The sequence below is a fragment of the Microplitis demolitor genome, chromosome 4, assembly GCF_026212275.2.
Source record: "Microplitis demolitor isolate Queensland-Clemson2020A chromosome 4, iyMicDemo2.1a, whole genome shotgun sequence".
NCBI classification, from domain to species: domain Eukaryota; kingdom Metazoa; phylum Arthropoda; class Insecta; order Hymenoptera; family Braconidae; genus Microplitis; species Microplitis demolitor.
In genome coordinates this window covers 22,464,134-22,476,179 of record NC_068548.1, presented here as the reverse complement: position 1 = coordinate 22,476,179, position 12,046 = coordinate 22,464,134, and the positions used below count along the sequence as shown (strand labels likewise).

The following is a 12,046-nucleotide window of genomic DNA, read 5'->3' as shown; positions in this document are numbered from 1 at the left end:
AAACGTTTTTTTGTTTGACTTTGAAGTATTACGTAATCGAGCATTAATCATGTTCCCCGTCGCGAAATCTCTTGTTAACTTTTTTTAACCAAGAAATTTCTTTGTACTATGGATGCAATTACTTATTAATTTTTAATCAATTACTTGAGTAATTACTAAAATTCATATTGAAAAGCAAAACTAGTATTACGAAACTGCATTCGTAAATTTTTTTGTTGGAGAAAGAAATGGTAATTTACTTATTTTTTAAGTAATGGTGATTATAACAATAATAAGAGCGAAAAGTATGTATGTTTAGTCATACGTGAGTAGAAAAATTGGGATAATTAATAAGTGTTTTGATGTCTGGAGACGAGTCAGATGGGAGAGATCCGGATGGATGAATATGGGTGTCTATGTATTTTTATGAGAAGTGGTCGATAACTTTTTTTGTGTTGGGAATAACTCCGAATAATATAAACAGTTTTTGTTCATTACGATGTCCTGTAGTAGGAAAAGCCATAAAAAGTCCTGGAAATAATTTATTTTTGAGTTGAGACCCATATTAGGATTGGGTGGAGATGGGTGGGCATGGGCGCAGATGATTTTCTATGAAGAGTAGCCCGTAACTCTACTCCTGTTGGGAATAACCCATCATACCATAAACGTTTTTTGTTCATTATGATGCCCTCTAGTAGGAAAAGCCATAAAAAGTCCTGGGAATAATTTATTTTTTGAGTAATCGACGTCGGGCAGATGCGGGCAGATGACACTGTCTATGCAGTATTATCAGAAGTGGCCCGTAACTTTGCTTCTGTTGGGAATAACCCATCACAATACAAACGTTTTTTGTTCATTATGATGCCCTCTAGTAGGAAAAGCCATAAAAAGTCCTGGGAATAATTTATTTTTTGAGTAATCGACGTCGGGCAGATACGGGCAGATGACACTGTCTATGCAATATTATAAGAAGTGGCCCGTAACTTTGCTCTTGTTGGGAATAACTCATCACAATACTAACGTTTTTTTGTTTTATTATCATGTCTTGTAGTAGAAAACCCATCAAAAGTTCCGAGAAAAATTGTTTTCACTCACAAATATTTGATAAATTCCGAGTACTCGTTTACGCGCCATGATATTAATGATAGCAAGGATACTATTATTATTATTGAAGATGAATTTGTATTCATGTTTATTAATTCAATGAAACTCAAAATTTATAGAAGGTAAAAAACATTCTGTCGCTTAATTAATTCGGCACTTATGTAATTGACATAAGTAATAAGTAATAACAAAAAAAAAAATATGCACATTAAATTATCATTTAAAATTGAATAGAAAAAATAATAAAATAATTACGTAACCGAGTAATATTATTTCTTCACGTTATTTATGGTTCGTAAATTTCTCCAAGTGTCGGGAATTTATAAAAATATGTTGGATTGTATTCTGTTATAAATTATTTATATTTAATCGCTTAATCAAGTGAATATCATTACATGTCCGAAGGAGCATGCGATTATGACTCGATCTGATGAGGGGAAATTTAATTCTAATTCAAAAATGTTTTAATAGATTAGGAATCACAGATTAGAATATTTTATTGATGAAAGTTTGATACGCTCAATTATTTTAATGGACTGAACTTTTTAAACAGGAGGTAGAAAGAATTTGTTTAGTGTTATAACTGTCAGCGTTCTGTCATGACATCAATAGACATCTTATTGATGACACATTATAATTAGGATCTTTAATTACAAAATAAATTATGTCCGCTATTTAATTTTTTTTTTTTAATTATATCCGTTAATAGATTGAATTAATATCCGGAATGAGAAATTGACGCAATTAATTTTGAGTACATCAAGAATCGAGTCTTTGAATTTAAAAAATATTTATCGTGTTATATTATCTAATCTCAGCACGCGAGACAACAGGAAATATGATCGACCGGAAGGGGAATAAGTATTTTTCTACCGTCTTTTCCGTCTCTTGGCATCAGGAATGACATGTGTTTGCTGATATGTCTTCAATAGTAATAAAATGGTAATAAAATAAAGTGTCGTTGTACTGGAGATGCTTAATATAATAGCAGAGTGTTCATTGATTAGTATTCATCGATTTAAATGTAGTATTGTTTTATGTTTTGTATCTCTGCATTAATAAATTGAGGTGTCGGTGTATTTATTCGCGTGCAAGTTTCCTATCTACAGCCACAGCACCAGTGACTCTTCCTGACACCGCTAAAATTTGTTATTCACTCCACGTCCACTCGATAAATGTACTCGGTGTTCCATATAAGGGAGCGACTCGGTTACCATTGTTCCGATCAATTCGTGCCTTTCCCACGCGTCCACTTTCATTCGACATTCAATTCCTTTCCATTTCATTCAATTTTTTCATTTTTTTATAAATTATTTTTTTAAATAATAAACAAAGATCTGATAAATATTATTACGATAAATAAATAAATAAAAATATAATAGATATTTGTTGAGAAATAATTTTACGGCCGTGTGAATCGCAATCGAATCAAATAATTCTATAAAATCGATCGATTTATTAAATCGATACATGTAATTAATTTATTGAATTTAAATTAAATTAATTTAGCCAATTAGCATTAAATCGATAAATCGAATATTACTACAATCGATATATTAATCGATATATAAAATTAAAATTTATTAGATATATAAGACTTAAATGCAATAAGTAATTTGACTTTACAGTAATAACTTAGTGAAACATTAAGTAAATTAATTTCTTTGAGACTCATGTCCTTTACCGAGGACAACTTTAATAAATAAAATTAATTACTTGTTAACTTTATGTTAAGACAACAAAAATAAATAATATCTAAACCATGACCTTATCTTATCTTACGCTGGACTTCTTCAACAGAATAATTTGCACATACAGGTTTCCATACACATTAGACGGTCATGTCGTTAATGTTAAGAAAACGTGTGTTCAGGGTCATCCGGATCCTTAAACCTTTCTCTCCACCCACTCCACTATTAAAACCCCAGATTAACTACATCATTATTTTAAAAGCTTCATTGGAGAAAAACAAACTCTTAAATTTAGAACCCGAGCAACTTATACTCGTAAATATAATAATCTCGTAAACATGAAACTATCATATCTTTGTCCCCCGTTTTCATTATCATTTCTATTTATAAATTTACGCGAACACTTACTTTCAAACATAAAATCAAGATCACCGGATCAAGATTTGAATAAACGTGCGTGTATAAGAGGCATGACGATATGTCAAGGTAATGAATGAAATATCTTTTAAAAGTAATAACCGTTATGATCGTTACGATCATAGTTGTATTACAATATCTTAAACTAGTAGCATAAAGTTGTCCATGCTGTTATCCTTGATAATAATCCTTGCAATATTCATTTTTTCATCGAGTTCAAGGATTACTTTTATTAACGACCCATTAATTTAACCGCAACCGTTTTTAAACATTTAACGTTCAATATAAAAAATTACCCCTCAGTTATAATTTCAAAAAAATTAATTACTGTTATCAATCAATTAGCAACTAAAAAAAAAACAAGTGAAAGTTATCTTACCATCAGCCTTGAGCAGCAAATCCTTGTCATCAGTCTCAATATCGGTCAGTCGATCCTTGAGCTCTTCGATTTCAATTTCCAGGTTAGTTTCATCTTCTGGCCGTACTTCAATCTTTGGAATTGTCGAATCCATTATAGACAAAAACCCGCCATCTTGTTCCGCATGTTTATCGCAGTCTCTCCCTTCTTTCTTACTATTGTCATTATTAATAATTTTATTATCACCGATCTTTTTGTTTCTTGCCGGTACTTCCGGTCTCTTAGTAACCTTTCTGTCTTGAAATGTCGTCTTTATTTCCGGTATAATTTTATTTTCTTGAACATTTTTGTCAACCCCCGAATACGGACTCAGTTTATCACTCGGTAATTTTTCCTGACGTTTTGGTTCTTTTATATTTGGAATTGTTATAAATTTAGGGCGTTCTTTTACTTCTTCTGGTATTATTGGTTTCTCTAAGTCATCTTCTTTACAATTACCATTGACATTAACATTACTATTACTATTATTATTATTATTATTATTATTATTATTATTATTATTATTATTATTATTATTATTATTATTATTATTATTATTATTATTATTACTGTTACTATGCAAAGAATTTTTACTGATTCTTCTGTCATTAGATTTTTCTGGTGCAAATATAATATTATTAACATTAAAAAGTACATTTTTACGAATGCCATCTGTCAAATTCGTTGAAGCTCCTGATTTCCCGCGTTTGAGAATACTTTTTAATACGGACTTTGTTTCTTTGGGTCTTCGCGGTGGTCTTTTGGGTGAAACTTTAGGGATGGGAATGCGCGTGACCGGTTGAATTGAGGGAACATTGTCGTCGTCGTCGGATATCAGCTCGCGTACTTCATTAAAAACGCGTATGCGTTGGCCGCCGATGGCTGCGACGGCTCCGCGGTTGGGTAAGCGTTCGATTGATTTTACTTTTGATGGATCGAACAAACTGGAAGATGATATATCGTCTAATTCGAGAGCGTTATCAGACAGATCATCACTCAAATCATCCTCATCCTTGGTCGTTAAGTTTTTCTTTACCAATAGGTACGGATTAACATTACACTCGAGAATGCTTTTGCGCGAGTCGAGTGTCGATACGCTAACATCTTCTGTTTCGCGTCCATTAGTTCTCGGTAATGGCTCTTGCCATTTGTTTTTTCCCTTTGATAGTCTAGTTGCTGAAGTAAATGTCGATGTCGATGTCGGGGTTGACGTCGATGTGGATAGTGGAGTTGTTGCTATTGAGGGACTATTGGAATCCGTGGAATTTTCTTTACACCAGTCGTCTGCGGGGGATTTTCTTGTGAATTCATCAGCGTAATTTACTTCGGTATCAAACCACTCGGTGCGCGAAACAGCTGTGGTACTTGCGTTGCTAATTTTACGTTCTTTTGTGTTACGGATCACACTCTGACTCCGTTGGTCACGTTGATTTGATTGTCGGTGAGGAGATATACTTCTGGCACGTGACCGTGGCTCTACTAAACGACTTCTTCGCATAACATCGTAGGGGTCATCGACTGATGGTCTCAATACTCCTATAAAATAGTTTTAAATTACATCAAGAATTAATTATCTACATAATTAATAAATACAGAGACAGTTTTTTAAATTAAAATAAAACTTCATCATGAACAAGTTGTAGCTCTAAAAATAAAATTGACCCAGTTTTAAAAATTCTACAATTCTATTAAATGTTCAAAAAATTTGGTTCGCCTTAAAAGTAACCAGAGTCTAGGTTGTCTCAGCATTTTCTGTCAACTTAAAAAATTCCACAACTGGCCTACTGAGTAATTTACTCTTTCAGTCAATGGCTTAAAACATAAATAGTATAAATAATAAATTACCAGCAAGACTGGGTCTGGTGCGAACAGAGCTGGCAGGAATCCTGCACGTTCCTCCCAGAGGAATCCCAGCGAGCCGATGACCTCCGCACTTACGGCAATTTCCCAGCTTCCTTGTAGTCCCGCTGAGGAACTCGGGACAAGAACAGACTACGAGGATCGGAGCGCCAGGTGGTGGGGGAGGCGGGGTCAGAAAACCCCGGGGTTCCAAGCTAGAGCGCGAAGATCTCACTGTGCCGTAGAGCCATGGCTCGCCGTAGAGCATTTGACGGGACAGGGCACTGCCACCGCTTATCGTGCTCCAACCACTTGTCGTTTCATCGGACGGCTGACTTTGTCGTGACAGACCCAACCTTACGCTCCACGACTTCTTGCCCTTGCTCAGTGTCTCGTAGCCCTGAAATAGGATAATTATCATTTTCATTAGCTCGTTACTCAGTTTATCTCACCGTTAATAAATTTTAATTCTTCTTCATACATTTTCTATGGCTTTCCCTAATTTTAATTCATATATTATTATTATTATTTTTGACTGTAACGATGTATAATATATGTGAATCTGTATAATTTATGGAATAAAACTCCATGTTATCCATGAATTCCTGGGAGTATGTATCTTCCTCTGTGACAGATAACATGTAATACGTCGACGTAGAAATAAAACGATGCATATTTAATAAAATAAAGTGAGAGACCACGAGACCGTTTTTCGTAATGATGGACTTGCATGAGAGACTGCTGCACTCTGCACTACTACTTTTATATTTATACTTATATACTTATACTTATATATTTACTGGTTAGCTATAGAGTTTTATTTAATGTAAGTAGAGAGACTCGTAATATAACTCTCGTATAGCTCTCGTGGTCTCCACGAGGTCTCTCAGGTCGCACGAAAGTCCATGTCCGTGGTTTAACTAATGTCTAATAATTCCAATGAATCCAAAGGTACTTTACTCAAGCACGCATAACTTTCGTGTTTATACGCCTCGTGTAACGAGAATTTTATTTTTTAGGGCAATATATATATGTTTTTTTTTTTTAGACCAAGAGAATCTTTTTTTGTTGGAGGAAGTAAAGTGAGAGTTAAACTTCCTGTCTTTATGATCCGATCATATATTTTTTAACTTTAAATTATTCTTATTAAGTGTCGTGGATTAATCAGGTTAATTTAATGTGTGAAAATTTTTTTTAAAGATTATATTTTCAGAGTAATTGGGATTGAATTTCAACTCCAAGTCAGATAGCGTGCAAACTATTGGGATTACGAAAAAAGTTAAAGATATCTTTTTTATAGAAAATTTAATTCTCTACAAAAATGTATTCATACATTTTTATCGTATCTTTGATAGTTTGGCCGTAATTTAAATTATAACTCCAATAACTTTAAAAAAAAAAGTTTCTCAAGGATTCTTAATTTTTAAATCTTCAAACTTAAATTCTGTCTAAACTATCAAAGATACGATAAAAATGTACTGAGATTAATTTATAGAGAATTAAATTTCCTACAAAAAAGATACTGACAACTTTTTACATAAAACTAGTAGTTTGAAAGAAATTTAAATTTAAAGTGCAGTGTAAAAAATTTTTATATTAATAGCGATTAATTTTTTTGCTATTAACAATTATTGCATAAATAATTACATTATTTAATTGAGCAACAGTTACTATCCGTTTAACAAAAAAATGAGGACAACGAAATAATTAATTATACAATTATTTAAAATAATCAATTACAAAAATCTTATAAGAAAAAAAATTTTATAAAATTATCTGTTTCCGTTATCAATTTCCATATCCCGGATACTTTAGTACTGTTTACTTAATTTATTTGTGTCGTCATAATTACTAATTACTAATAATAGATTTAGAATTTTAGAACACGAGATAACTTCTTAATTAAACCGTTTCTTTATCTACATTTTTTTTTCCAGTTGGTCCACTAATGACACGAATATATTATGTTAAGAACCAGGAAATTCCTTAATGTCCACTTTTGTAAATATACTGTCCTCATGGTCGCGTAACGGAGTACTCTACACCTGCGTCATATGTAGACAGGTGTTGTGATCATTTACCAACGGACATCGAACTCTAGCTACATAAAACATTACACTACTTTTTCTATATTTTTATTTTTATTTACTTATTAATATACTAAACCCTCTGTGTAAAAAAAGTTCGTTTGATAATTTTTCTTTTTCAAAAAATCGTTGCTGACAGTGAACTTTAAAAATTCCGACTTCTGTAATTAAAATCTAAAGAAACATAAAAATTAAAAAGTTCATTGTTAAGAAAATTATTCTAAAGCTTTTCTTTACGAGAAAAAAATTTTCTTTTTAATAATAAATAATTGGTATAATTTGTGTAAAAAAAATGTGTAGCATTGAATAAGAGAAATTATTTGAGGAAAAATAGGACGCATATGTTGTATCGTATTATATTAACTTAGTGCCTAGAAGTCCTCGATACTTTCTCAAAAGACATATTTTATAATCGTGAATGTTAATTGATAACTTGAATTTGTAATAAATTAGACATTACTTTGAATATTTTAAACGAATAAACTTTTTAGTGTTTAATAAAGTTATTTTTATATGAATAAATTTCATATATATTTTTATTTAATACCAAGTATATTTTATTGTGTTATAAAATGTATAAGTAATTGGTAGTATGCGTTCATTTTATTTGGATGGATTGAGTTGGGAAAAATAAATTTATAAGTAAAGTGTGAGCCGGTAGGTCACGTTCAATAATGGAAAGAAATAAGAAAGAGGGCTTTAAAGGTTTATTAAAATATAAATCGTAGAATTGTAAATGTACTTGATTTTTTTAAGAATTTACTCAATATATTGGGTCTTCTATGAACTGTGTAGAAGACTCTGATTGATGAGAGCGTGGGTTCGAACCCAACTCAAAATGATCAAAAATTCCCTCTTTCTACCATTTTCTACATAAAATTTCCTATAATTTAAATACTTAACTTTATTTCCGTCAGTTTTTAAAATCAGTTGGTTTTATTTTTTTTTTTCAATGTATCAACTACTCTTAGATATTTCCTTGTGAGAAGTTTTTTTTACATTCGCCCTCTAGTGATAATTTTCTAAACTAATTAAAAATAAATCTGTACCGCGCCATATTTAAATTTCTTTTGTAAACCAAAATTGCTGACGTAAAAAAATTACCAGCAATAATTTTTCGAAAACGATAAATTAAAAAAAAAAAAAAAAAAACGAGTTAATTTTGTTTTCAGTATAAATTACTGGTGTATAATAAGCTTTGTCGTCAGTGAGCGATATTGAATGAGTGAGAAGTTTAAGTGGCTGAGTGCAACGATCCTGTACTACCAGCTAATCGTGAAACCGGAAGTCCAGAGAGACCGCCCATTGTCCCAAGATATGCGCGCATCACGCAGGTGAGACCGCCAAGCTAATTCACAGCTCTGCGAAAGTAATACATGCCCATAGACACACACACTCATATTACAAGCACGTGTTTTAAGTTTTAACCACAACCAAGAGTACCCATCTCTTCCTTAATATAAACTTCCTTCGGAAAGACATTTTACAACTGATGTTCAATGGTGAAGGCGAAGGCAAAGACGTACACGAACGTGAAGACAAGAGAAAGCGACTAAAATTCTCTGAGCATTAAAAAAAAATAAAATAACCTTTAATACCTTTTCTTTTATTGCTCAAAAATTATAACCGTCAAACGTATTTACAATTTTAAATTTTATTTATTTTTTTTTTTGTACTTTTCCACTCACGAAATTATTTTTATCGGTCTTCAAACAATGATACACCTGGCTCTGGTTCTCCAATAAAAATAAATCGGAGTAATCATCTTCTCTTTGCATTGGGGAAAGTTAAATTCCATTTCACGTCTAATTGATACCTTGGATCGTATAAATTTCACACGGTTCTCTAGATGGATCCGGTACGTAAGTATATATTTATTTCAGGGATGAAATTTTAATTTAGCGTTTAAAATTTTATATTATTTCATCTTTAATAATCAGGATGTTAATTTTATCGAGTGTACAGCAGCCACTCTTCCGTCTCTTCCTTCTCTATCTCTTTCAGTCCCGGTCTTAGATAAAAAATATAAAGAATACAGGTATCTGCACTGAGTAAAAAGCGAAGTTACAAGTAGAGATGGAGATTGTGAGAGATAAGAATAATAATAAAAAAAATAATGGAGGAAAAGCGAGCTCTGGAATATGGAGATGATTCTCGGTTGATGTGATGTGTGCTCCAGTATGAGAATAACTTTGCTGATTAAGTATACGGAACATATTAGACGAGACGGTGTCTTATAGTGGTTAAGTTGCAGCATATGCTGGGATATATTCACTTAGAGCTAGACTTGGTCTTAGTCTTGGTACTTAGTTGAATTTCCTCGGTGATGCGCCTCACGACTTAGAACTACGTAGTGTGCGACTACGCTGCAACTGCTTGGTATATGGACTGTACTAAGTACTGATGATGAAGAGAAATATGCGGGCGTCGTTTACAAGCATTAAATAAAAGTAAATTACACGGAAGTCATAGTAAAAGTCAATAACCGACGGTAATTGACGATTTGCTTTTTTTTATTTTATTAGATCGGGTAATATAATTTGAATATTTATTATTATTATTGTCAATTATTTTTAAATAATTATCGCTGGATCGAGGTGATTTAATACTCGTAAGCTATTATTAATTATTAAATTATGTGCTTTTTAGATTTTGTTTTGTGACGGTTTTATTTATTTTAATTAATTTACTGGGATTTTTAATTGAATTGTTTTATTCCAATGATGGGATTCAATTAAAATAGTTTCTTTTAATTATAAGTTTTAATTGATAGTGATAAATATTGAATTCCTATACTTTAATTATTTTTTTTTAATTTTCAAAATTCCTGAGATTAATTGCGCGGGACAATTTAGACTTAAAATTTTAAATTTTTCAAATTTCAAAGTTGAGATTTTCGAGCAACGTCTTTATATAAAAATTGGACACTAATATGATCTAGTCATAAAAAAATTCAGAATGTGGGGTAAAATGAGCCAACCTAAAAAAGTTTTTCAAAAGTAACGATTTTTTTTTTTTAATTTCAAATTTTGTATTTTAAATTCGAATAAGATTTTTCCCTCTTTCTTCTGTAGAAGTTAATTTAAAAATTTATTTCTATAAATCTCGAAGTAATCGAGGAATTTTTTGACGGACAGTGAAGAAAAAAACCCAAGTAATTAAAAAATAATTATGTAAATTAAACAAAAAATTTTCCGGGACAGAGTTTAATAAAGACAAGTTAAAAAATTCCATTATTAAATTTCCACAGAAATCTAGCGGAAGCATTTAATAAAATTACTTTAATATAAAGTTAATGGTGATTGCGATGAGTGTCGCATTTTCACTCATCCTTGCACGATCCATGAGGGTCACGGTGGTTGATTTGCCGTAGCCGCACACTCATGATGTCTGTCCGTTGCACAACACCATCCGCGTACGACGTAACTTTAAGACGACGTAAAAATTAGAAAAAAATAAAATAAAGAAACGTGAAACGAGCCTCGATGTTATAACTTCTCACATACCCTTATATCAAATTTCCCAATTACGTTTTTCCTCTATTACATATTTCTTATCTCTCTTAATTTGAATTTACACTCGCAATATAAACTACGTGCCTCTAATCTCAAAACAATTTTTTTTTCCTGCATACTTAATAAAAATTTAATTTAATTTAATAAAATATTTTAAAAAAATTGAATTTTATTAAATTATTCTAGAAAGTTGAAACCAAGTAACTAAATCTCCTCATCAAATAAACGTCCTTCATAAATCGTTTTAATTTCAGAATTTTCAGCTTTACAAAACTTGTTTTCCTTCTTGTAATGCAATAGTTCAAGTATTATACTGTATCATAAATGTAATATTACATAAATAACACAAAAACTCAAGCATTTAAAAAAAAAATCTGTAAAAAATATTTTTGTCTTTGCTTTTAATGGAAGCTATTTATTATCTAGTTGACTTTCGAACCTAAACTACTTTACACGTTACTTTATATGTTAATACACTTTCATTTTCAACATCACATTTAATAAAAAAACAACAATTGCTCAAAATGTAATAAAATTAAAATATTCATTGAGGAAAAAAAATATCTTGACGACCCGAGACCCGATTAAAAAAAAAAATTAATTCTGACTCAGGCACTTGTGAATGGAGGATTGTAATATATTTAGTTATGTTTAAAAAAAATAAGCTTAATTAAATAAAATAAATTAAATAATATCTAGATCGAACGATAGGTCGGCGTACATTCATCGGATTGCGTAATAAGTTCGCCGTGCCAATTAATCGCTCGAGATAATCGTGTAGCATAACGAGCTACGCTTTCACGTGAAATCACTGAACGAACTTTTGAAAATTTTAAAACTACGTTGTTTTGTAACGACATTGAATTTTTTTTATTCATTTTCTATTTTTTAAGAAAAAGAAAATATGAATATTTATTTTTTTTTCAATTTATTATTGTAATTATAATTATTTCTAATATTCAGGTATTTTAATTATTTGTCATTGTGTAATTATGTGTAATTGCTGTCATTGTATTT

At 31.1% G+C, this 12,046-nt stretch overlaps 1 protein-coding gene across 2 annotated transcripts in view; it reads right to left on the bottom strand.

The window, feature by feature from the left end:
* The window catches only part of LOC103577489 (uncharacterized), a 43,987-nt gene that overhangs the window by 9,381 nt on the left and 22,560 nt on the right, over nucleotides 1–12,046 (bottom strand). For both annotated transcript variants that reach the window (XM_008558026.3, XM_014444357.2), the window contains exons 3-4: nucleotides 5,434–5,827; nucleotides 3,571–5,124 (exon numbers count right to left, since the gene is read on the bottom strand). In XM_008558026.3, the coding sequence (XP_008556248.3) occupies nucleotides 3,571–5,124; nucleotides 5,434–5,827 (1,948 nt within the window). The remainder of the gene's footprint in view (nucleotides 1–3,570; nucleotides 5,125–5,433; nucleotides 5,828–12,046) is intronic.